Raw genomic sequence first — 25,943 nt, forward strand, 5'->3', positions numbered from 1 at the left:
CCAAGGGACAATTGTTGGAGAAAGGGGTTAGAGGCTGAAAAGATGGAATAAATAGTGGGGCAGCTGCTGGGTATCTGTGGAATAACTATTGGAGCAGAAAATAAATAAGTCTTAGCCTGATGCTCAGAGGTGGCAGCAGCTAGGTCTATGGGTTTAGAAAGCCTGATTAGGATCAGGTACTGAAGTACTTCCAAGTCCTTCAGGTGAGAGATGCTTCATTGCTTGGGCTGGGTGGCCACTCAGAAAATAGCTTCACTAGGAGTTTTATCAGTGGACAGTTGCTTCAATAGCCTAATAACTTTAGTAAGAGCTAGACCTAGCTGGGCACTAGTGGCTCATGCTTATAATCCTTGCTACTCAGGAGGCGGATGAGATCTGATGAGATCTGCCAGTTGGGGCAAGAAAGTCTGTGGGACTCTTATCTCCAATTAACCACCAGAAAACCAGAAGTGACACTGTGGCTCAAGTGGTAGAGTTCTCATCTTGAGCTGAAGAACTCAGGGACAGGCTCAGAGTTCAAGCCCCACGACCGACAAAAAAAAAACCACCCCAAAACCAAAAACCAAGAAAACCACTAGGCCTCTGGTCTGTCCTTTTCCACTCATTTGTCCTGCATAGTCTTTATCACATGATCCATGAACACACTGTGTATATTTGGTACCCACATGACTTGGAGCCTGAAACTTCTCCACAAGTCTCCACCATGCCTTTGGAAGTCTTTCTTTCTTTCTGGAAGTCTTTTTTTTATTGGAAAATAAATACAGAGTCAAACAAGTGGGCCAGCCAACAGCTGTAGTTTTGGGGGCCAAATGAAGGAGAGTTTAAGTTGTTCAGATCTCAGATCTCCATGAGTTGATCATTCCCCACGATTACTTCATTTATCCGTTTAGCTATAAAAGAAAACAAAAAGATTTTTCTGAGAACTGGCAGTAAAAGGTGTCATTTCAAACAAATTGCTTCTAATTTTTTTTGTTGTTGTTGTTTTTGGTCAGTTGTGGGGCTTGAACTCTGGTCCTGGGCATTATCCCTCAGCTCTTCAGCTCAAGGCAAATGCTCTACCACTTGAGCCACAGCACCACTTCTGGTTTTCTGAGTAGTTTATTGGAGATAAGAGTCTCATGGACTTTCCTGCCCAAGCTGGCTTTGAACTGCGATCCTCAGATCTCAGCCTCTTGAGTAGCTATGATTACAGGGATGAGCCACCAATGCCCAGCCTAATTTTGGTGTTTCTGTAAACATTTCTCTTTGTGTGTGTGTGTGTGTGTGTGTGTGTGTGTGTATTCTACTCTAGAGAATATAACCTCTCACAGAAGGACAGGACTGACTATACACTTAGTTTTGGGGAAGCTTACATACAAGGACATCTGGTATTAGGTCTTTTTTTGTTTTTGTCCATTGTGGGTCTTGAACTCTGGGCCTAGGTGCTGTCCCTCAGTTCTTCAGCTCAAGACGAGCGCTCTACCACTTGAGCCACCTTCCTAGCCCCTGGAGTTAGGTCTTAAGGACCGAATAGAATTTCTCTATGAAGAGCATCATGAGGATGTAAGAAAGGAGAATGTGAAATTTGTGGTTTGCCTAGAGGACAGAAAATGAGAGGAAGCTGGGCGCTGGTGGCTCATACCTGTAATCCTAGCTACTCAGGAGGCTGAGATCTGCAGCTTGAAGCCAGCCTGGCAGAAAAGTCCTTGTAAGACTCTTATCTCCAATTAACCACTCACAAACCAGAAGTAGAGCTATGGCTCAAAGTGGTAGAGTGCTAGTCTTGAGCAGAAAAGCTCAGGGACAGTGCCCAGGCCCCAAGTTCAAGCCCTACCACCAACAAATAGAGAGAGAGAGAGAGAGAGAGAGAGAGAGAAACAAGAGAGAAAATAGATACACTCAAAAGAGAGAAACCTCACATATAATATTCAAGATCTTCAGTGGATGCCTAAAACTATAGATAGTAAAACATTGCATACATGATTTTCTTCACATGCATATCTATGATAAAGTTTAATTTACAAAAACTTTAATCAGTAAGAATGTGATCTCTCTTACCCTTATCTCACTATATTTGCCCCCTTTCCCTGGGATGATGTGAGATGATGATCTTATTTCATGGGATGAAGGTGAAAGACATAGGCATTGTGGCACTGTGTTAGGCGACTACATAAAGGTTATCTGATATATGACAAAGGGACTGCTCATGTTCTGGGTGAGATATGGAGGGGACAGCGTGACAGTTCACCATGCTACTTAGAATAGTGTACAATTTAAAATTTATCAATTATGTCAGAAATTTTCCATTTATTTTTGGTCAATGGTTCATTGTAGGTAATAGAAAAAATGCAAAATGTAACTGTAAATAAAAGAGGACTTTTGTAATACCACCTACTGAACATGGCTTTTGTGAAAGCAATGAGTTAGTCAGGCCTAGTGCTGCACATATGTAATCACACCTACATTAACTAACCCAGACAGTAAAATTTTGGTATGCTTATTTCTTTCTCTGCTTTTGTATAACAGGCTGCAAACCACTGAATAGCAAGAGAAAGTTACTAATCTTTTTATTTTTATCAGTTGTGGGGCTTGAACTCTGGGCCTGGGCACTGTCCCTTAGCTCTTCAATTCAAGGATAGTGCTCTATCACTTGAGCCACAGCACCACTTCCAGTTTTCTGGTGGTTAATTGGAGATGAGAATCTCACAGACTTTCCTGCCCAGGCTGGCTTTGAACCATTATCCTCAGTTCTCAGCCTCCTGAGTAGCTAGTATTACAGGTGTGAGCCACTGGTGCCCAGCTTACTTACTAATCTTTATACCCCAAGAACACCAATGTCTAGGATAGGAAAGGGAGGAAGAAAAAGTAAACAGTAAAGAAGACATTCTGAATTAGAATATCTTTGACTTTGAGAAATTATTTTTGTGAACAAATTACTTCATGTCTTTGGACTCTAGCTTCCTTTCAGAGTTGTGGAGATTCACTAGGAGCACCTTCACAGAGTTAGGTTTGTCCCATGTACTCTTGATATAGGATTATTATTATTTATTTTTTGGGTCCGGTCGTGGGCCTGAACTCTGGGCCTGGTCACTGTCCCTCAGCTCTTCAGCTCAAGGCTAGCACTCTACCACTTGAGCCACAGTGCCACTTCCGGCTTTTTTCTTTTTGCTTATGTGGTGTTGAGGAATCAAACCCAGGGCCTCATGCATGCAAGGTAAGTGCTCTACCACTGAGCCACCTTCCCAGCCCCTCCCTGAGCTTTTTTGCTAAAGACTAATAATGTTCTACCACTGAACCACAGTTCCACTTCTGGCTTTTTTGTGGTAACTAGAGATAAGAGTCCCATGAATTTTCCTCCAGGGGCTGGCTTTGAGCCATAATTCTCAGATCTCAGTCTCCTGAGTAGCTGGGATTATAAGTGTGAACCACTGACACCTAGCTTCACCCAGTTTTTGTATGTTTTTTCAGTATTATACCATCTTTGTATAAGCTGCTGGCAGAGCAAGTTCATAACATTTCTTACAGAATCATCTTTAAGCCATTGAGAATGGCAAACCCTTTCCCAGACTAGGAATCTATGTGACTATCTGCCTAAGAAACCAGGTCAGGGGCTGAAAATATGACTTAGTGGTAGAGTGCTTACATAGCATGCATGAAGCTCTGGGTTCAATTCCTCAATACCACATAAAAATAAAAAGCCAGAAGTGGTGCTGTGGCTCAAGTGATAAGAGTTCTAGCTTTGAGCAAAGAGAAGCTCAGGGACAGTGCCCAGGCTTTAAGTTCAAGCCCCAGGACTGGCAAGCCCCTCCCCCCAACCAACCAACCAACCAACCATCCAACCAGCCAAAAAACCAAATCAGGTCAGAGGAAATGTTCCTGGTATTTAGGAAGACAGAGTTAGTTGCAGAGTCTCTGCTGCATTACTTGTCCTCTGTGTCAAGCACACTTTTTATAGATTTATATGAGACTGTTATCTCCAATTAATCACCAGAAAACCAGAAGTGGCTCTGTGGCTCAAAGTGGTAGAGTGTTGGCCTTGAGCAAAAATGCTCAGGGAAAGTGCCCAGGCCCCAGTTCAAACCCAATTACTGACCAAAAAAAAAATTGACAGTGATGTTAATTGCTTTCCAAAAATGGCTTTATAGACTTGTATTCTCACTTGTAGTGTGTGAATGTGCTGGTTTCTCATGTCTTGCCCACTGAGCATTATCTGTGCTAATGTGAATAGGTTAAAAAAAAGCATCTGTATCTCTGTCTCTCTCTGTGTCTCTGTCTCTATGTCTCTGTTTCTGTTTGTCTGTCTCTCATAATATTGAAGTTTGAATTCAGGGATCCATGCTTGCTAGCCAAATGACCTATTGAACCATGCACCAGTCTCTTTTGATTTAGGTATGTTTTTGGACAACATATTGTTATTTGTCCAGCCTCAGACTACAGTGCTAATTCTTCTATCTTCCACATAACTGGGATTACAATTGTACCCCATCATATCTCATTTGTTCTGTGAGACAAAACCTTCTGAACTATTTTTTTTTTTTTAACCAGACTGGCTTTAAACTGCAATTCTCCTGTATTCATCTAAGTAACTGGTATTCCACAAGGCCCAGTGAATAATAGTCTGATAAATGGTTTTTATATAGCAAAAACACCAAAATAAAAACTGAATTTGTTAAACAAAATAGCATCTGTAAAAAAAAAAAAAAGCATCTGTGATTGTAACTTGGACTTACCTTTGGCTTCAATCCTCTGACCACTTCCAACCAAACAGTCCTTGATATCTGCTCCCTTCTCAATCACTGCATTGTTACAGATGACGCTGCCCTGGATGTTGCTTCTATAACACAGGAGCCAAGTTAGAGATTGCTAAGGGCTCTAATCACCATCCCCACTATCTCATGAACTTTTCTGCCTGGACTGGATTCGAAGAGCAATCCTCAGATCTTAGCCTCCTGAGTAGGATTATAGGCATGACCACTACCCTTTCAGTGTTTTTGCTCAAGGTTGCCTAAGCCTTTTTTTTTTTGGTTGGTCGTGGGGCTTGAACTCTGGGCTTGGGCACCACTGTCCCTCAGCTCTTCAGCTCAAGGCAAGTGCTCTACTGCTTGAGCCACAGTGCCACTTCCGGTTTTCTAGTGGTTTATTGGAGGTAAGAGTCTCATGGACTTTTCCTTGCCCGGGCTGGCTTTGAACTGTGATTCTCAGGTCTCAGCCTCCTGAGTAGCTAGGATTACAGGAGTGAGCCACCGACACTCAGCTGCCTAAGCTTTATTTTAAACAAAGTTCCTTTCCTAAAAAGACTGAAAATAATTTACCTCCTAAAAATCTTATCTCTTCTACTACTCATATTTGTATTTTATGCATCGAAAAACCTGAGGGCCATATAGAAAAATAAAGTCATTAAACATCTTTCAAGTCTTCTCATTTAAGTTCAGGCTGTTCATAAAGCAAGATTTTAGGATGCTCTAAATTGACTTCAAGGAAGTGAAAGTGATAAAGCACCAGCCTTGAGTGAAAAAGCTCTCTCACACACAATATAACTTGAAGAGAAGCTTGTCTTAAAAAACGTAATAGCTGGGGCTGGGAAGATGGCTCAGTGGTAGAGCACTTGCCTTGCAATGCATGAGGCCCTGGGTTCAATTCCTCAGCACCACATAAGCAAAAAGAAAAAAGCCAGAAGTGGCACTGTGGCTCAAGTGGTAGAGGGCTAGCCTTGAGTTGAAGAGCTGAGGGACAGTGCCCAGGCCCAGAGTTTAGGCCCCACAACTGGACCCAAAAAAACAAACAAACAAAAACATAATAGCTTATAGGTATACTCCTTCTAGACCTCTACCTCCAGGAGTGCTCTGGGATACTGAGATAGGGAAAAATAATCTTTAGGTCTTGGTGCAGTGTTGCTCTAGCACTGCCAATAGCTCATCAAGCAGGAATCCAAGGCAAGGGCAGGCAGCTTCTCCCAGGATCACAATGATGCTTTGAGAAATCATGTCTTTCATTATAGAGGTAAAACCAAGGCTTCAAAAGATCTAGGTGCTGGGATGGGAAGGTGGCTCAGTGGTAGAGTGCTTACCTTGCATGCATGAGGCCCTGGGTTTGATTCCTCAGCACCACAAAAGCAGAAAAAAAAAAAGCTGGAAGTGGCACAGTGGCTCAAGCGGTAGAGCGTTAACCTTGACCTGAAGAGCTGAGGGACAGTGTCCAGGCCCAGAGTTCAGGCCCCACAACTGGACCCCCCCCCCCCAAAAAAAAAAAAAAGATCTAGGTGCTACTCATTTACTACTCATTTCTTCCTTTTCTCCATAGTAAGCCCTTTCCTGGGCTGGACTGGCTCCTCAAAGCCTTCTGGGGATATTAGGAACCTTGCCTCAAGTGAGCACAAAGGGAAACATACCCTTCTTCCACGGTAACTGCATTCATGAGAATACAATTGGTAATAGTCACTCTATCTCTTATGAGACAGGATGAACCAATAACTGAGCGTTTAATGGATGACTTCTCTCCAACCTGTGTATCTGGTCCGATGAGGCTGTCAACTCCAACCTGCAAATGGCAAAGAGAAAATCTTGTCCATCCAACTTAACCAACTGTAAAGTACTCCCAGGCCACTTGAACCTAAGACTAATGGAGATTTTTTTTTTTGTCAGTCCTGGGGCCTAGGTGTTGTCCCTGCCTGAGCTCTCTTGTTCAAGATTAGTGCTCTACCACTTGAGCCACAGCTCTACTTCTAGTTTCTGGTTTTTGAGTAGTTAATTGGAGATTAGAGTCTTGCAGGGACTTTTCTTCCTGGGCTGGCTTTGAACTATGATGCTCAGATCTCAGCCTCCTGAGTAGCTAGGATTACAGGTGTGAGCCACTGGTACCTGGCTCAGTTGGAATTTTTTTGTTGGTTGTGGGGCTTGAACTCTGGGCCTGGGTGCTGTCTCTCAGCTCTTCAGCTCAAGGCGAGTACTCTACCATGTGAGCCACAGCACCACTTCTGGTTTTCTGGTGGTTAATTGGAGATCAGAGTCTCATGGACTTTCCTGCCAGGGCTGGCTTTGAACCATGATCCTCAGATCTCAGCTTCCTGAGTAGCTAGGATTATAGGTGTGTCACCAGGGCCCAGCTTGTTTATCTTTTTTGTTGTTGTTGGTACTAGGGCTGAACTCAGATCTTATTCTTGCTAGGCAGGTGCTCTATACTTGAACCATGCTTTAAGCACAGAAAATAATATTCTAAGTGAAACTTTATTACCAGGATTCACATGGGATTTTCATGAAGCTAACCAAGTTCAGAGCTAAAAGATTGAAATCTAGATTCTCAAGGATAAATTTCAGTGCCCCTAGAAAATATCCCACACCTGTCCTGCCCATGTTAGCACTTACCAAGTGTTTGTTGACAATCTGGGCTGATGAATGGACCAGTGATTCTTCTGGACAAAGAACAGTCAGCAGTTTAGGCACCTTGAAGAAAAAGATTTGGTCACTAAAGACCAGAAAAACACTTAAAAAACCACTTTAGATAAAATCCTATGCCTACCTAACCAAAAATATGGAAGTTCTCTGCCACTGTTTCTTTTTTTTTTTTTGGTCTAGTCATGGGGCCTGAACTCTGGGCCTGGGCGCTGTCCCTCAGCTCAAGGCTTACAGCTAGCGCTCTACCACTTGAACCACAGCATCACTTCCTGCTCATGTATAAGGTAAGAATAGAAGAGATGTTAGACAAATTCCATAATCAGGACTGATCCTGATTATGTTTTTTTTTAACCATTCAAAAAAACACATGAAAGGGAAGTTCATAGTATACTTTCTCCAGGATGAGAAAACTGAAAAACAGGTTAATAGTGTAGGAGGTTTTGGCTAGTGACCTATCAGCATGGACAGAATACTAGTCAGAGCACTGTATGTGGTGGCTACACTAGCTGAGGAGGCCTTGCCAGCACTGGTTACTGAGCATATGACCAGTCCCAGCTCTTTTTTTTTTTTTTTGGCTGGTTATGGGGTCTGAACACTGGGCCTGGACACTGTCCTTCAGCTCTTCAGCTCAAGGCTAGCACTCTACCACTTGAGCCACAGTGCCACTTCTGGCTTTTTTTCTGCTTATGTAGTGCTGAGGAACTGAACGCAGGGCCTCATGCATGCAAGGCAAGCACTCTACCAGCCCTCCTGGGATCTTTACTATTTACTATACTCTAACCAAGGCTCTTGGGCCTTTCGGCTGCATAGCTCCTGCTGCACTTCAGAGATTATTTTTCTATCTATAAACCTGCCTCCTGAACAGGCTAACAGATTCTAGAACTGGGTAAACATGGGACCAATTGTGATTTCTCAGTTTTCTGGTTTAGGGGATTCCCTTGGATATATAACCAATCCAGGTTGAGGCAAGCTAATGTTTGGGACTAAAGTTATATCATATACTGGTTCTGAAGTTTCTAGAGCCAGGTTTTCTTCAGGAAAATCTCAAATCTCCCTGGTATCTTTTTCTTTTCTTTTTTTTTTTTTTCTTTATCGGTCATGGGGCTTCAACTCTGGGCCTGGTCGCTGTCCCTCAGCTCTTCAGCTCAAGGCGAGCGCTCTACCACTTGAGCTACAGCGCCACTTCCATTTTTCTGGTGGTTTATTGGAGATAGGAGTCTCACGGTATTTCCTGCCTGGGCTGGCTTTGGACAGTGATCCTCAGATCCTAGCCTCCTGAGTAGCTAGGATTATAGGCGTGAGTCACCGGCACCCAGCTTCACCTTAATACTTCACTGCTTTATTCCTCTGAATTTTGTTACTGGTCTCATCATCTTTCTCTCTTAAATGTTATTCCTGGATTTACAATACAGTAAAGAGCTCTGCTATACCCTCAGCCTCTCCACTGTTCCCTTTGCTACCCTCTGTCTTAAAACCTTTTTTTCTTTTTTCTTTTGTTGGTCGTGGGGCTTAAACTCTGGGCCTGGATGCTGTCCCTGGGCTCTTTAGCTCAAGGCAAGCACTCTACCACTTGAACCACAGCTCCACTTCTGGTTTTCTGGTGGTTAATTGGAGATCAGAGTCTCATGGATGTTCCTGCCCAGGTTGTCTTTGAACTGTAATTCTCAGATCTCAGCCTCCTGAGTAGCTAGGATTACAGGCAAGAACACTGGCACTCAGCTGATCTGGGTTATCTTTGAGGGCTATGCTTCTCCTCCAATGGAAGTCATTTACTCCGTAGCTCACAAACTGTAGGGATAGAAGGAGAGGCAAGACTTTTTTTTTTTTGGTCCAGTCGTGGGGCCTGAACTCTGGGCCTGGGCGCTGTCCCTCAGCTCTTCAGCTCAAGGCCAGCGCTCTACCACTTTAGCCACAGCGCCACTTCTGGCTTTTTTCTTTCTGCTTATGTGGTGCTGAGGAATCGAACCAGGGCCTCATGCATGCCAGGCAAGCTCTCTACCACTGAGCCACCTTCCCAGCCCTTTTTTTTTTTTGTCCATCATGGGGTTTGAACACTGGGCCTGAGCACTGTCCCTTAGCTCTTCAGCTCAAGGTTAGTGCTCTACCACTTGAGCTACAGAGCCACTTTCTGTTTTCGGGTGGTTTTTATTGGAGATAAGAGTTTCACTGACTTTCCTGCCCGGGCTGGCTTTCAACTGTGATCCTCAGATCTCAGCCTCCTGACTGGCTAGGATTACAGGCGTGAGCCACCAGCACCCAGCAAGACTCTTTACTGAGCTGTTTCAATCCTTCCTTGAGTCTTTGCCATCTGACCACTCTACATTCTGTTCCTTCACTTTCTTTTATTATTATTATTATTATTATTTTATATGGTGCTGAGGAATTGAACCCAGGGCCTCATGCATGCTAGGCAAGCACTCTGCTACCAAGCCACATTCCTTTCTTTCTTTTCTCATTTCTTTCTCATTTCTTTCTTCCTTCCTTCCTTTTTTTTTTTTTAAATGTGTGCCAGCCCTGGGGCTTGAACTCGGGGTCTGGGTGCTATCTCTTAGCTTCTTTTGCTTAAGGCTAGAGCTCACTTAGCTACAGCTCCACTTTAGGCTTTACTGAGTAGTTTGTTGGAGATAAGAATCTCATAGATAGCCAGGTGCAGGTAGCTCCTGACTACAATCCTGACTACCCAGGAGATTGAAATCTGAAGATTGTGGTTGAAAGCCAGCCTGGGCAGAAAAATCTGTGAAACTTATCTCTCTAATTAATCACAGAAAAAGCAGGAAATGGAGCTGTGGCTCAAATGGTAGAGTGCTAGCCTTGAGTGTCCAGGCTCAGAGTCAAACCCAAGGACCAAAAAAAAAAAACAGTTTCACAGATTATACTGCCTGGGCTGACTTCAAACCTCCATCTTTAGATCTCAGCCTCCTAAGTAGCTAGGATTACAGGCATGAACCACTAGCACCCAGTAATATTCCTTCACTTCTTTTTCTTTTTTCTTCTTCTTCCTCCTCCTCCTCTTCCTCTTCTTCTTTTTTGCCAGTCCTGGGCTTGAATTCAGGGCCTGGGTGCTGTCCCTGGGCCTGCTCAAGGCTAGCGCTCTATCACTTGAGCCACAGTGCCACTTCTGGTTTTTTGAGTAGTTTATTGGACATAAGAGTCTCTAGGGGGCTTTTCTGTCTGGGTTAGCTGTGATCCTCAGATCTCAGCCTCCTGAGTAGCTAGTATTATAGGTATGAGCCACTGGTACTTAGCTATTCCTTTATTTTTTATTTATTTATTTTTGTCGGTTGTGGGGCCTGAACTCTAGGCCTGGATGTTGTCCCTCAGCTCTTCAGCTGAAGGCTAGCCTTCTACCACTTGAGCCTCAGCCCCACTTCTGGTTTTTTCTGCTTATGTGGTGCTGAGGAATCGAACCCAGGGCCTCAGACATGCAAGGCAAGCACTCTACCACTGAGCCACCTTCCCAGCCCCCTAGCTATTCCTTTATTAAGAAACCTCCTGCCGTGCACTGGTGACTCACACCTGTAATCCTAGCTACTCAGGTGGCTGAGACCTGAGGATCGAGGTTCATAGCCAGCCCAGGCAAGAAAGTCTGTGAGACTCTTATCTCCAATAAACCACCAGAAAACTGGAAGTGGTGCTGTGGTTCAAGTGGTAGAGCGCTAGCCTTGAGCTGAAAAGCTGAGGGACAGTGTCCAGACCCAGAGTTCAAGCCCCATGACCGACAAAAAAAAAAAAAGCCTCCTTTATGTCTGCTTACCTGGCTCAGGGATAGAGTGCTTGCCTTGCATGCATGGGGCCTGGGTTCAATTCCTCAGCACCAGATAAGCAGAAAAAGCTGGAAGTGGCTCAAGTGGTAGGGAGCTAGCCTTGAACTGAAGAGCTGAGGGACAGTGCCCAGGCCCCGAGTTCAGGCCCCATGACCAGCAAAAAAAAAAAAAGTATGATTCTTTATGAAGTTCTGTAGACATTTCTATGCTGAACAGAATATGAGGAAGATCTAAAACCAGAGGCTAAAAGTTAGCCTTCCTGGAGACCTTAGTCTTTCCTTTAACCCTAGAGTTCTCACTTCTAAAACCAGGCCCCTTACTTGACCTTTGCTATACTTGGGTCTCCCAATGGTCTCCACTCATGTGCTAGGTCTTATTCAGCCTTGGAAATGTGGAAGATTCTGAACAAGTTACTATGTACCTAATGAGACAAGGAATATATCTACTAAGGTATAAGCTCCATGATTCCTCTTCTAAATCTATCTTCTTACCTGTTTGTTTGCTTCCATGTAGAGTCCTAATGTACTCACTCGAGAGCAGAGCCCTTCTTTCATGATGTGGACATAGCAGCGCACCTGTGATCTGGACAAGTCTTCCCACCTGTCTCCTCGACAAGCATTCCAGCAGGCATCATAGGGAGCCAAGGTGAGCGTATTGGGTTCTTTTATAAAACTATAAATATCTTCAGAACATACATTCAAACCAAGCAAGTGAATGAGAGAAGACAGAAAGATATAGACTCAGTTAAAATTTCAAAGAGGATATACCTAACACTTTTCCTCCTGGAACTCAAAACCAGAGAGAGAAAGTTAGAAGAGACAGTGTACTTTCTTATGTATTTGAGATACTATATGCTATAAAAATGCCTAAAGAGGGCCTGCCTAAAAGCAAGTTTGATAAACAAGGACTACTAAGGAAATTAAAATATGACCATTAAAATCATGAAATGAGACAAGCAAGTATCTAGACCTTAGTGACTAGCCATGTTGGCTTTGTCTTGATAGCTGTGCTATGACAGAAATAGCATATCACTATAGAGTCAGAGAAATGGGTCATTCGGGTTTTCAACTCTCAAAGGTTTTCAAACCTTTGTTATCTTTTATTTGGTATGAAAACTGAGAATAATGAGTAATCTGCCTCAGGTCACAGAGCTAAAAAAGAGCAGTAAGATTTCAAATCCTAGTCTGTTTGATGCCAAGTCTTATAATCTTGACTATTTTGTTATACTATCCTGTTTCTGTCTCTCTCTCTCTCTCTTCTCTCTCTGAGTACCTACCAACCAGCTCAGGGCAGGGGTGATAGGAGAGCAAACAGGACAGACCTATCTCCTAGAAGAGAAGCAGTCTAGTTGGTCTCTGTTATTGTACACTTCCTTTACCTTCTCTTGACAAAGAGGCTAAGTTTAATCAGCAGTAGGTCTACTGAGAGCCTAAGGAACGAGGGAACTGAGATATGGTAACCTGAGTTTAAAGGGGTAATGGATGCTGGAGGTGTGACTCAGAAGTAGAATTTCTACTGGAATCTTCCAAACTTTTGTGCTTAGGCTAGCCTCTAATCAAGACATAATGGTCTAGTGAGGAAAACAGCCAAACAGTGATATGAACCACAGAACTTGACTGGAAGAATTAGTTTGTCCCTAAATAGAATAGTGAAAAAATCTGTTGTCACTACCCAGATTTGAGGGAGTGGGGTTACCCACCTTAAAATTGGTACTGGAGTTTGAACTCAGGGCTTTGTGCTTTCTGGGCAAGTATTTCCACCCTCTCCCCGTTTTTACTGTATCAACCCAAGCACTGACCTAAGGATTTCAGCTCCTTTTTCTTTACATCTTCCTCTTTTTCTTCTTGCTTCTGTTGTGAGGAAACTGAGGAAAACTGTTTCCTTACTAAATATGGAATCAGTTCACTCCGGATAGAAGTGATTGATCTAGGAAGAAACAATGGCCCAATATCAGAGACCTGATTAGACCCTACTGGGATTAAAAAACTGCATGCCAAGGAAAAGTCAAATTCTTTCATGTCACATTGGGACTGAAAGAGATCAAATGTAAAATATATTTGGCAGTTCTGGAGATGAAGAAGATCTGAACTCTCATAAGCTTCAGGCTGGGAATGGGAGGGTATAAAGTTCTGAAGCTGAGAATTCTTCCCCTAAGTCAAGGAAAAAATATTTTTTTCAGAAGTCCCATCTACACACATAGGTGTGTGTGTATACCTATACATGCACATATACATACTTGTATTATTTTTTATTGCTAGAGACTGAATTTATGATCTTATGCTTGCAAGGCAGGCATCATACCACTTGAACCATGCCTCTAGCCTCTTTTGCCTTGGTTCTTTTCTTTTTTCTTCTTTTTTTTTTTTTTTTGGGTCCGGTCATGGGGCCTGAACTCTGGGCTTGGGCACTGTCCCTCAGTTCTTCAGCTCAAGGCTAGCGCTCTATCACTTGAGCCACAGCATCACTTCCGGCTTTTTTCTTTTTGCTTACGTGGTGCTGAGGAATCGAACCTAGGGCCTCATGAACACAAGGCAAGCGCTCTACCACTGAGCCACCTTGCCAGCCCCTTATTCTTAATTGTAAAGGGAATTGTATAGTTTGATCATTTACAATGAAGACTGTTGAAGATTTATTGTGTTTACTCATTATCAAGTTAAAGAAGTTTTCTTTTATTTCTAGCTTGTTACAATCTTTCATGTATAAACAAATACTGAATTTTATTAAAATACTTTTTTTCCTGCATGTATTAAGCTTGTTTTCCTCCTAGTTGTAGGAGTGAAATACATACCTTAAAATCTTTTTTTGTTGTTGTTTTGTTGGTTGTAGGGCTTGAACTCTGGGCCTGGGTGCTGTCCTTCAGCTCTTCAGCTCAAGGCTAGCACTCTACCACTTGAGCCACAGCACCACTTCCAGTTTTCTGGTGGTTTATTGGAGATAAGAGTTTCAAGGCCTTGGGGCTGGGAAGGTGTCTCAGTGGTAAAGCGCTTGCTTTGCATGCTTGAGGCCCTGGGTTTGATTCCTCAGCACCCATAAGCAAAAAAAAAAAAAAAAAGCCGGAAGTGGTGCTGTGGCTCAAGTGGTAGAGCGCTACCCTTGAGCTGAAGAGCTGAGGGGCAGCGCCCAGGCTCAGCGTTCAGGCCCACTACCGGACCCAAAATAAAAAAAAACAAAACAAAAACAAGAGTTTCACAGTCTTTCCTGCCGGGGCTGGCTTTGAACCAAGATCCTCAGATCTCAGCCTCCTAAGTAGCTAGGATTACAGACATGGGCCACCGGGCACCCGTCTAAAATCTTTTAATGACAACAGCTATGTTACATAATGACTTTATAAAGGATTTTTATTCCATATTCTCTCACAGCAGTTTAATTGTGTGTGAGTTTCTTCTTTGTAAAAATTATCAAATTTTATAATTTTATGCCTTTTTTTTCTTTATTTTTGCCAGTCATGGGGCTTGAACTTAGGGCCTGGGCACTGTCCCTGAGTTCTTTCGCACAAGGCTAGTGGTCTACTAAGTTGAACCATGGCACCTGGTTTTCTGGAGGTTAATTGGAGAGAAGAGTTTCACAAGCTGGGTGCTGGTGGCTCATGCCTGTAATCCTAGCTACTCAGGAGGGTGAGATCTGAGGATCGTGGTTCAAAGCCAGCCCAGGCAGGAAAGACCGTGAAACTCTTATCCCCAATAAACCACCAGAAAACCCGAAGTGGTGCTGTGGCTCAAGTGGTAGAGGGCTTGCCTTGAGCTGAAGAGCTGAGGGACAGCGCCCAGGCCCAGAGTTCAAGCCCCACAACCAACAACAACAAAAAAAGTCTCAGACTTTCCTATCTGGGATGGCTTTGAACTGTGATGATTAGGTCTCAGCCTTCAAAGCAGCTATGATTACAGGCATAAGCCACTGGTGCTCAGTTTAGTCAGTGTGTTTCTGATTTATACTTTGTAAAGGGAATGAAATCAGATGAGTGAGAGGCTAGCATGTTTTTCAGTTTTCTCTCTCACATTGTGATCTTGTTAAAATTTTAAATTACTAATTTATACTTATTAAGTAATAATATGCCAATCATCATGCTAGGCTTTAGAATACTAGTGTGAATAGCAAATATTTCTCAGTCCTTTTCATTGGAAAACCTGTTTCTGATCTCTAGGGATTAATAATCCAGTGGGCACTGGCCTAGTGTATATTAAAAAAAAAAAGATAGAGGGAGATGAAGTTGACCAAAGTAGGCAAGAAAGAAGCATGTGGTTCTAGAAAATCTGAATTGAGAAGCCAGTGGTAGTTTTTAAGCAGGAACATAGCAAGATCAGTTTTATTTCTCAGTAAATAACTTTTGGTATAAGTATGGAAGGTGGCCCAGAGTAAGGAAACCAAAGATAGGGAAATTAGTTACAATACTCAGAGATAAGATGAGGCCTGAGAGGAGTTGAAGTATTGGTAACCTTATAAACCTGACTGCCGGGCTTGGAAGGTGGCTCAGTGGTAGAGTGCTTGCCTTGCATGCATGAGGCCCTGGGTTCGATTCCTAAGCACCACATAAGTGAAAAGAAAAAAGCCAGAAGTGGCGCTGTGGTTCAAGTGGTAGAGTGCTAATCTTGAGCTGAAGAGCTGAGGGACAGAACCCAGGCCCAGAGTTCAGGCCCCACGACCGGACCAAAAAAAAAACAAAAAACAAACCTGACTGCCATTGCTTAGTTTCTACTCTTATCCCTGGCCCCAGTCAAAGAAGCTCTGACACAATAACACACAGATGGAGTCCTAGGTAGGAAGGCAAGACAGAAGCAGAGACTGAGGAGGGCAAGAAAAAATGCAAACCATGGAGCTACACAGTTCATGGTCTTTGTTATTTTTAAAGGATCAAGTTAAACATCTTGGAAAAATTCTGTGTAAGCTGGAGTTCTTATATTGAATTTCAATGTGATTTTTTTCTCTATTCCTTTGATGGTAGAGATTAAGAATTTCCATATGAATACAAAGAATGAAACAACAGTCATTCTTAGCTCCATGTTCTCTGATTTTAATGCTTCACACTAGTGTGGGTAGCAAATGTTCCTTGGGCCCCCTCAGTTAGAAAACAAGTCAGTTCCCTTTGAAGAAGTGACAAAGCACAGGCAGCTGGAGGATTTCAGGGCCATGATATTTACATTATGGACCAAACAAACTGTCACTGTAAGGGAGGCAAGCAAACAACACTTGGCACACAGCCCTACCAGCAGAGCCTCAAGGAGATTGGGAAAGAGTAATGTTAAGAGAAGATATGAAGCTGTCCCTCCAACTTTTGCTGAGTTCATCCTATAAGGCAGCAGGCTTAGCAACATAGTGAAGGATATAATTATTCTTCGTTGTTTCCTAGTCAAAATGGAGGCAGCTCAAGGCTCTGCCAAGAAGTGGTATAACATTGTGAAAATCGTGACTTTGGTCTAAAAGCTGTTAGCTGAACTAACATTCCTCCCTCCCTCCCTTCTTTTCTGTCTCCCTCTCTCGTGGTACTAGGACTGTGAACCCAGGGTCTTGTGCTTGTTAGCCAAGCACTCCATCACTGAGCTACACATACTCCCCTACTTTTGTATGTGTGTATGTGCCAGTACAGGGGCTTAAATTTAGGGCCTCATTACAGGTGCCGGTGGCTCACACCTGTAATCCTATCTACTCAGGAGGCTGAGATCTGAGGATCACAGTTCAAAGCCAGACCGGGCAGGAAAGTCCATAAGACTCTCTCTCTCTTTTTTTTTTTTTGTCTGTTGTGGGGGCTGAACTCTGGGCCTGGGCGCTGTCCCTCAGCTCTTCAGCTCAAGGCTAGCACTCTACCACCTGAGCCACAGCACCACTTCCAGCCTTTTCTGCTTATGTGGTGCTAAGGAATCAAACCCAGGGCCCTCATGCATGCAAGGCAAGCACTCTACCACCGAGCCACCTTCCCAGCCCTATTATTATTTTTTGAGATGAAGTTTCTTTTTGTTTTCTTTGTGATCAGTCATGTGGCTTGGCACGGGAGCTATCCCTCAGCTCTTCAGCTCAAAGCTATTGCTCTACCACTTGAGCCACAGCACCACTTCTGGTTTCTGGTGGTTAATTGGAGATAAAAGTCTCACGGACTTTGCTGCCCAGTCTGGTTTTGAGATCCTCATATCTCAGCCTCCTGAGTAGCTAAGATTACAGGCATGAGCCACTGACTCCTGGCTTGAAGTTTCTTTCTTTTTGCCAATCCTAGGGCTTGAACTCAGGACCTGGGCACTGTCCCTGAGCTTCTTTTGCTGACAGTTAGCACTCTACCACTTGAGCCACAGTGCCATCTCTGGATTTTTCTATGTATGTGGTACTGAGGAATCAACTTGAGGGTTTCATGCATGTCATACATAGCTACACTCCCAGCCTCCTCCTCTTCTTCTTCTTTTTTCCTCCTCCTCCTCCACTAGGTCTAGGTGCTGTCCCTGAGCTTTGTGCTCAAGCTGGCACCCAGCAAGATCGAGTTTCTTGATGTAGCCCAGGCTGGCCTCCAACTTGAGATCTTTCTGCCTCCCAAGGGCTGGGATTATATGCAAGAGCCAATATACCTAGCTTAGCTACAGGAAAATATTAATGAAATAATGTTCAAAGCTGCCGGGCGCTGGTGGCTCACACCTGTAATCCTAGCTCCCCAGGCGGCTTGAGATCTGAGGATCTCGGTTCAAAGCCAGCTGTGGCAGGAAAGTATGTGAGACTCTGACCTCCAATAAACCACTCAGAAAACCAGAAGCGGGGGGCTGGGAAATTGGCTCAGTGGTAGAGTGCTTGCTTTGCATGCATGAGGCCCTGGGTTCAATTCCTCAGCACCACATAAACAAAAAGAAAAAAGCCAGAAGTGGCGCTGTGGCTCAAGTGGTAGGGTACTAGCCTTGAGCTGAAGAGCTGAGGGACAGTGCCCAGACCCAGAGTTCAGGCCCCAAGACGGGACCAAAAACAAAACAAAAACAAAAACAACAAAAAAAGAAAACCAGAAGTGGTGCTGTGGCTGAAGAGATAGAGTGATAGCCTTGAGCTGAAGAGCTGAAGGACAGCACCCAGGCCCAGAGTTCAAGCCCCACAACCAACAACAACAAAAAGGCTAGTACTCAACCACTTGAGTCACAGTGTCAGTTCCGGCCTTTTCTGTTTATGTGGTAGTGAGGAATTGAACCTAGGGCTTCATGTACACTAAGCAAGCACTCTACCACTAAGTCACACTCTCAGCCCTCCTTTTACTTTTTGAATTTTCCAAGTCTCATAGTCACAGGTCAAGCCTCCCTGCACCCCCCCACCTTTTTTTTTTATTGGTTGTGGGGCTTGAACTCTTGGCCTGGGCACTGTTCCTGAGCTTTTCTGCTCAAGGCAAGCACTATATCACTTGAGCTACAGTGCCACTTCTGTTTTTCTGGTGGTTAATTGGAGATAAGAGTCCCACAGAGGCTCAAGTGGTAGAGCGCTAGCCTTGAGCTGAAGAGCTGAGGGACAGTGCCCAGGCCCAGAGTTCAGGGCCCACGACCAGACACACACACAAAAAAAAGAGTCCCATAGACTTTCCTGCCTGGGCTAGCTTTGAATCGTGATCCTCAGATCTCAGCCTTCTGAGTAGCTAGGATTACAGGTGTGAACCACTGGTGCCTGGCTCTACCTCCACCCCCCTTTTGTGGTTAGGGCTTGAACTCAGGGCCTGGGCACTGTCTCTAAGGCTATTTGTGCCCAAGGATAGTGTTCTACCACTTGAACCACAGTTTCACTTCCTGTTCTTGAGAGGTTAATTGTATATAAGTCTCATGAGGACTATTCTGCCCCGGCTGGCTTGAACTGCAATCCTTAGATTGCCCCTTGAGTAGCTAGGATTCCAGGCATGAGCCACTGGTGCCCAGCCAGGTCATTCCTTACTTTCTGTGGCATTATTTCCCTAACTTGCTCCTTACTTCTGATACCTTTTCCTGTTTCCATTAAAATATATAATGACCACATGGTTAATCTAACACAAAGCCCCTTCATGAAGTATGCCCAGTATATATGAGTTGATGGAATGAAATATAGGACAAGTCAGAGAGGAGCAGGGCAACAGTGTCCTGGGAGGGGTGGGAAAGAAAGAAAGAAAGAACAATTTTCAGGAAAGCTTTGTATGAGAATTCATTTTACCATAGCTTGCTGTTGACCTTCATTGACCTTCTTATTTGAGGGAAAAATCATATTGGACACAGAGAAATAATTCTCTTCCCCTTGATATTCCTGTATATATCCAGATCTATCAGCTAAAAACAGAGCTAGCATTTAAAGTCAGGTTCTTAGATCCCCTATGATTACAAGCATGAACTATCAGAGTTTCCCTCTTTCTTACTTATTTTCCATTAGGAAATCCACAACATATTTTTTCAAGCAGTAGAGATGGGCATCTACAAGGCCGGTATGGAAATGTATCCTAGGGTGCCTACAAAAAAAATGAAAAGGGGTTTACAATTAGGTAACAGATTAGGTAGTATGCATCTAGTAACCACTAAGGGTTGGAGCCATGCTGCCTATACCTCACCCTGGGTAGACTAGGATGTTGGGCAATTTTGATTCTACCACATAAAAACATAAAGGGGCACTGATGGCTCACGCCTGTATGCCTAGCTACTCCAGAGGCTGAGATCAGAGGATCACACTTCAAAGCCAGTCCAGACAGTAAAAGTCCGTGAGACTAACCTCCAATAAACGACTCAGAAAACTGGAAGTGGTGTTGTGACTCAAGTGGTAGAGCGCTTGCCTTGAGCTGAAGAGCTGAGGGATAGCGCCCACGTCCAGAGTTCAAGCCCCATAACCGACAAAAAAACTCCCAAAAATCATAAAGGGTCTTCTCTCTGGAAACTCTGTATCAAACTATGAGGCTTCCAAAAACTTTGGTTAGGCATTCTACTGTTTCTACACTAAACATTTCACTTTCTGAAGGCCACACTTTACACCCAAGATTTGACATGTATTACTCCATACTCATAGGAGATACAGTAAAATTCTATGAAAACTCTTTGTACTGGAGGTGGCTCAAGTGATAAGAGTACCACTCTTGAGTAAGAAAACTCAATCACCTTTTCTGCAGATCTATCTATCTATCTATCTATCTATCTATCTATCTATCTATCTATCTATCTATCTATCTATCTATCTATCTATCTATTTTTGTGCCAGCTCTGACTAGAACTCAGTTCCTTACACTCTTGCCTGTTTTTTTTTGCTCAAAAGATATCACTATACCACTTGAGCCATCTCTCCACTTCCAGGGATTTTTTTTTTGGTTGGTCCTGGGGCTTGATCTCTGGGCTTGGGAGCTGTCCTTCAGATCTTCAGCTTAAAGCAAGGGAGCGTTCTACCACTTGAGCCACAGTGCCACTTCTGGTTTCCTGATGGTTAATTGGAGGTAAGATTCCCAAAGACTTTCCTGCCCGGGCTGGCTTTGAACTGTGATTCTCAGATCTCAGTCTCTTTAGTAGCTAGGATTACAGCTGTGAGCCACTGGTGCCCGGCCACTTCCAGGTTTTATTTTTTTTATTTTTATTTAAAAAAAAATTTTTTTTGGGGGGGGGATGTCTGGTCGTGGGGCCTGAACTCTGGGCCTGGGCGCTGTCCCTCAGCTCTTCAGCTCAAGGCTAGAACTCTACTACTTGAGCCACAGCACCACTTCCGGCTTTTTTCTTTTTGCTTATGTGGTACTGAGGAATCGAACCCAGGGCCTCATGCATGCAAGGCAAGCGCTTTACCACTGAGCCACCTTCCCAGCCCCAACACTTCCAGGTTTTTGCTGGTTAATTGGAGATAAAAGTCTCAGATTTGTCTGTGAAAGTTGGCTTGAACCTTGATTCTCAGATCTCAGTTTCCCCAATAACTAGGATTAGAGACATGAGCCACCAGTACCTAGCAATTGGACAGTTAGTTAATTAATAAAATAAAATAAAATAGTGTCTTAACTATGTGGCCCAGACCTTGAACTTATTATCTTGTTGCTTATTCTTCCTCCTTGAGTACTGAGATTACATGCATGTGCCACATTACCCAGATCCTACATCCTTTTGTAAAGTAACTTTGAAACTCTTCCCATCAAGAAATATAGTCTACATTTCCATCTTTTGAATCTTGGCTGGACATGTTACTGCTTTGACCAAAAAGATGGTATGAAAACAATGCCATGCCAGCCCTTTTCCTTTCCTTTCCTTTCCTTTCCCTCCCTCCCTCCCTTCTTTCTCTTTCTTTCTTTCTTTCTTGTCGGTGGTGGGGCCTGAACTCTGGGCCTGGGCTCTTCAGTTCAAGGCTAGCACTCTATCACTTGAGCCACAGTACCACTTCCGGCCTTTTCTGCTTATGTGGTGCTGAGGAATCGAACCCAGGACCTCATGCATGCAAGGTAAGCACTCTACTACTGCACCACCTTTCCAGCCCGCCAGCCCATTTTCTAATTAATGATCTCAGCTCTGCCCATAAAAATACCATACCAAAACTGGGTACTGGTGGCTCATGCCTGTAATCCTAGTTACTCTCAGGAGGTTGAGATCTGAGGATCACAATTTGAAGCTAGCTGGGGCAGGAAAGTCCATGAGACTCTTAATCTCCAATTAATCACAGAACAAGTCAGAAGTGGTGCTGTGGCTCAAGTGATAAGAGTACTAGCTTGAGCAAAAGTTGCTTAGGGACAGCGGCCAGGCCTAGAGTTAAAGGCCCAGGATTGGCAACAGACAAGTGGTGGGTGGGGGAAAGACATAAATTATGCCCAGATGCAATTGGAATGAAGGTGGGTCTGAGTAAAGATAAGGTTATGAGCAAGAGTAGCATGCTTGGTAAATTAGTATCAGTCAGCTAGGATTTTCCCTGAGAAGGAGAAAGTAGGGTCATATTCTATAGTGTAGTGGAACCATGAATTTATAATGGTACTGATTTATATCATTGTACAATATCCTCCCAAAACTTTAATAAAGCATACTACAAAGAGGATGTTTTTAAAGCCCAACTAAGTCAGTTTCAGCTGGAGAAACTGAGGCTTAGAGAAACAAAATGATTTGCTGTCAAGGCTATGCAGCTAGTCTCTCTGGGTGAAGCCCCAAATTCTCTGCACTTGAATTTCCAATATGATGCCAGTATTCTTCTTCACTATACAAAGTGCCTCTACAAGTCAGAAATGTACCAATGAGACATGTGTTTTATTCAAATCCAATGAAGTTGTAAGAATCTGAGTCCTTTGGAGTAAAGTTACAGGTACTACCTGATGACTAAGCATGCTGGGGAGATTGCCTCTAGACCTGACCATAGGTTTAACAGGTGTCCTGCTCAATACATGTCTTATCCTAACCCTACTTTCCAATACAAATATGCCTGGTATCTGGCAGAAACAACAAATAATATCAGACACCAAGTAATACTTTTTCTTTCTCTGAGAAAACAGATGAGACATTCCTTCATTGTCCCCTTTTTCTACAACCATTACAAAAGTAATAAAATTGAGAAAAGATGTTTCTGGCTTTCCTATTTACACAAAGTCCTTTTCCAAGATAATTTTGGTCTTCATCTAATAGAAACTAGCTCCTACTTTTGGAAATTCAATTTTATAAAAAGACTGGAAGTACTATATTCTCTCATTCAAAAAGTACTTTGAAATCTGGCTACAATTAGCTTTTACTCACCATTTCACTGAGGCAGGAGAAGCACAATGCCCCAGAGGGTCACAGAATATTTTTACTGTTTATTTATCAAGCCAGCTGCCTTATATTCCAACCACATACCCAAGATTCAGGGATGGGGGGAAAATTACAAATTAGAATTAGGGAAAAATCTGCCAACAGCCAAACTTTCAACCTAGTCTTAGGAAGTACTTACCCAAGGCCTTAAAATCTATGAGGGAAAAATTCACATATACCTGTTCACCAATTTTTTGTTTGTTTGTTTTTTGGAGTCCGGTCGTGGGGCCTGAACTCTGGGCCTGGGCGCTGTCCCTCAGCTCTTCAGCTCAAGACTAGCGCTCTACCACTTGAGCCACAGCGCCACTTCCAGCTTTTTTCTTTTTGCTTATGTGGTGCTGAGGAATCGAACTCAGAGCCTCATGCACGCAAGGCAAGCGCTCTACCATTGAGCCACCTTCCCAGCCTCTGTTCACCAATTTAAAAAAAAAAAACTACTTTCAATAGCATACATTAATAGTACAAGGAAACTTCAAAGTGATAATTTCATAGGTGTATAGTGTACTTTGAGTAAGTTCACTCCTTTTCTGTTCTTTTACATTTTTCTCTTTCTCCTTGTGTTAGGAATGGGACCCAGGGCCTCCCACATGCTAAGCAAGAGCTCTACCACTGATCCACTTCTCCAGTCATTTTTTTCCACTTCTTTTCTCTTTTCTTTTCCTTTTGTTAATTAATCATTTACTTAATCATTATATGGAGCCATAAACTAGTTCCTTAAGAAGTTAAATCAATTATTTATTTAATTAATGCATGTGGTACTTGGGATTGAACCCAGGCCCTTGCACTTGCTAAGCAAGTGCTCTACCACTTGAGGTACATATCTAGTCCCTTTTCCCATTTTATTTATTGATTGATTGCTGTACTAGCGATTGAATGCAAAACCTTGTGCTTGGTAGGTAAGCACTTTACCCCTTAAGCGATGACTTCAAGCTCAAGGCTAGGCACTCTACCACTTGAGCCACATTCCCAGCCCTGTGAAACTCATCTCCAATTAACCACCAGAAAACCATAAGTGGTGCTGTGGCTCCAAGTGGTAGAGCACTAGCCTTGAGCAAAAGAAGCTCAGGACAACAGGAACCAATATACAAGGACACGTGCACCTCCATGTTTATTGCAGCACTGTTCACAATAGCTAGGATATGGAAACAACCCAGATGCCCCACCATAGATGAATGGATCCAAAAATTGTGGTATCTATACACAATGGAATATTATGCAGCCATTAGAAATGACAAAATAATGGCATTTGCAGGGAAATGGATGGAGCTAGAAGGAATCATGTTGAGCGAGGTAAGCCAAGAGCAAAGAGACAAACAGTACATGGTCTCCCTGATAAGTGGATGCTAAATCCAAAATGTTAGGTGATACGACAAAATTAACAGGACTTAAGAAACAAAGAACTCCCACTCATCTGGATGAACCACTACTAAATATCCCCATGCTGCTGATCACATGTATGGTGTATAGTGTACACCGTTATATGTTATAGACTGTGATAGACAATTTGCTCCAGGAAAGTTAGAATGAACTTGTGACTTTAACTGAGCATGATTATTCCACAATACTGTGAAATTTGGGAAATTATGTAATCACTTAACCACAATTAAAAAAAGAACCTCGAGGAAGGTAGGGAGGGAAGGGATGGTAGCGGGAAAACAATGGAGGGGGTAACAATGCTCAATAGGAAGTGTACTCATTACCTTGCTCATGTAACTGTAACCTTCTGTATAGTATCATTACAATAAAAAATAAAAAATAAAAAAAAGAAGAAGCTCAGGGACAGTGTCCAGGCTCTGAGTTCAAGTCCCAGCTCTGGCCAAAAAGAAAGAAAAAAAGAAAAAAGAAAGAGTTCCACAACTTTTTCTGCCTGGGCTGGCTTTGAGCCCTGATCCTCAAATCTCAGCTTTCTGAGTAGCTAGAATTATAGGCATGAGCCATTTACACCCAGCAACTGGCTCTTTTTTTGGGGGGGGGTGGAGTGGGGTTGTGGGCCTTGAATTCTGGGCCTGGGCATTGTCTCTCAGCTCTTCAGCTCAAGGCGAGCGCTCTACCACTGAGCCACCTTCCCAGCCCCTGACTGGCTCTTTTTTTTGGGGGGGGGTCCGGTCGTGGGGCCTGAACTCTGGGCCTGGGCGCTGTCCCTCAGCTCTTCAGCTCAAGGCTAACACTCTACCACTTGAGCCACAGCGCCACTTCTGGCTTTTTTCTTTTTGCTTATGTGGTGCTGAGGAAGTGAACCAGGGCCTCATGCATGCAAGGCAAGTGCTTTACCACTGAGCCACCTTCCCAGCCCTGACTGGCTCATTTTTAAGATAGAGTATCACTAACTTTTTGCCCTAGCAGGTCTCAAATTGCTATCCTCTTGTCTACCTTCTAAGTAGCTAGGATTACAGGTGTGTGCCATTATATAGGGCCAAACTATTTTATTTTTTCAGTGATGGAGATTGAACTCAGGGCATTGCATATGGTAAGCAAGTGATCTACTACTGAGCTACACTGTCAACCCCTTTTTCAAAAATGTTTTCAATTATTATTAAAAAGGAAATATACAGAGGGTGTCAGCACTTTTTTGGGACAGGGATTCACTCTCTTTGCATTACAGGCTGGTTTCCAACTTCTGATCCTACCTCTGCCTCCAGAGGAGCTAGTATTACAGGTGTGTGCCACCACTTCTGGCTCTTTTCCTTACCTTTTTTTTTTTTTTTTTTTTTGGGTCCGGTTGTGGGGCCTGAACTCTGGGCCTGGGCGCTGTCCCTAAGCTCTTCAGCTCAAGGCTAGCGCTCTACCACTTGAGCCGCAGCTCCACTTCGGCTTTTTTCTTTCTGCTTATGTGGTGCTGAGGAATCGAACCCAGGGCCTCAGGCATGCAAGGCAAGCGCTCTACCACTGAGCCACCTTTCCAGCCCCTTTTCCTTACTTCTATGTCTATCTTCTTTGCTCCTATTATGCACAAGCCTTGCTCTCTTTGTTAGACTACTGGGATTAAGACATTTTCTTAATCACTACGTGGAACCATAAACTAGTTCCGTAAGAGGTTAAAAAAAAAGAGCAGAAAAAAGGATACTAGTTGGGCACTGGTGGCTCTTGCCTGTAATTCTTGCTATTCAGGAGGCTGAGATCTAAAG

At 43.4% G+C, this 25,943-nt stretch overlaps 1 protein-coding gene across 3 annotated transcripts in view; it reads right to left on the bottom strand.

Annotated features, from left to right (window-relative positions):
• Positions 1-730: 730 nt before the first annotated feature.
• Positions 731-25,943, bottom strand: part of Eif2b3 (eukaryotic translation initiation factor 2B subunit gamma) — a 59,555-nt gene continuing 34,342 nt past the window's right edge. For all 3 annotated transcript variants that reach the window (XM_042684784.1, XM_042684774.1, XM_042684791.1), the window contains exons 6-12: positions 19,458-19,547; positions 12,933-13,060; positions 11,626-11,816; positions 7,341-7,418; positions 6,368-6,516; positions 4,710-4,813; positions 731-890 (exon numbers count right to left, since the gene is read on the bottom strand). In XM_042684784.1, coding sequence (XP_042540718.1) covers positions 838-890; positions 4,710-4,813; positions 6,368-6,516; positions 7,341-7,418; positions 11,626-11,816; positions 12,933-13,060; positions 19,458-19,547 — 793 coding nt within the window. In that variant the 3' untranslated portion in view covers positions 731-837. The remainder of the gene's footprint in view (positions 891-4,709; positions 4,814-6,367; positions 6,517-7,340; positions 7,419-11,625; positions 11,817-12,932; positions 13,061-19,457; positions 19,548-25,943) is intronic.

The sequence above is a fragment of the Dipodomys spectabilis genome, unplaced genomic scaffold (genome assembly GCF_019054845.1).
Source record: "Dipodomys spectabilis isolate Male_0828 unplaced genomic scaffold, ASM1905484v1 ptg000002l, whole genome shotgun sequence".
Lineage (NCBI taxonomy): Eukaryota > Metazoa > Chordata > Mammalia > Rodentia > Heteromyidae > Dipodomys > Dipodomys spectabilis.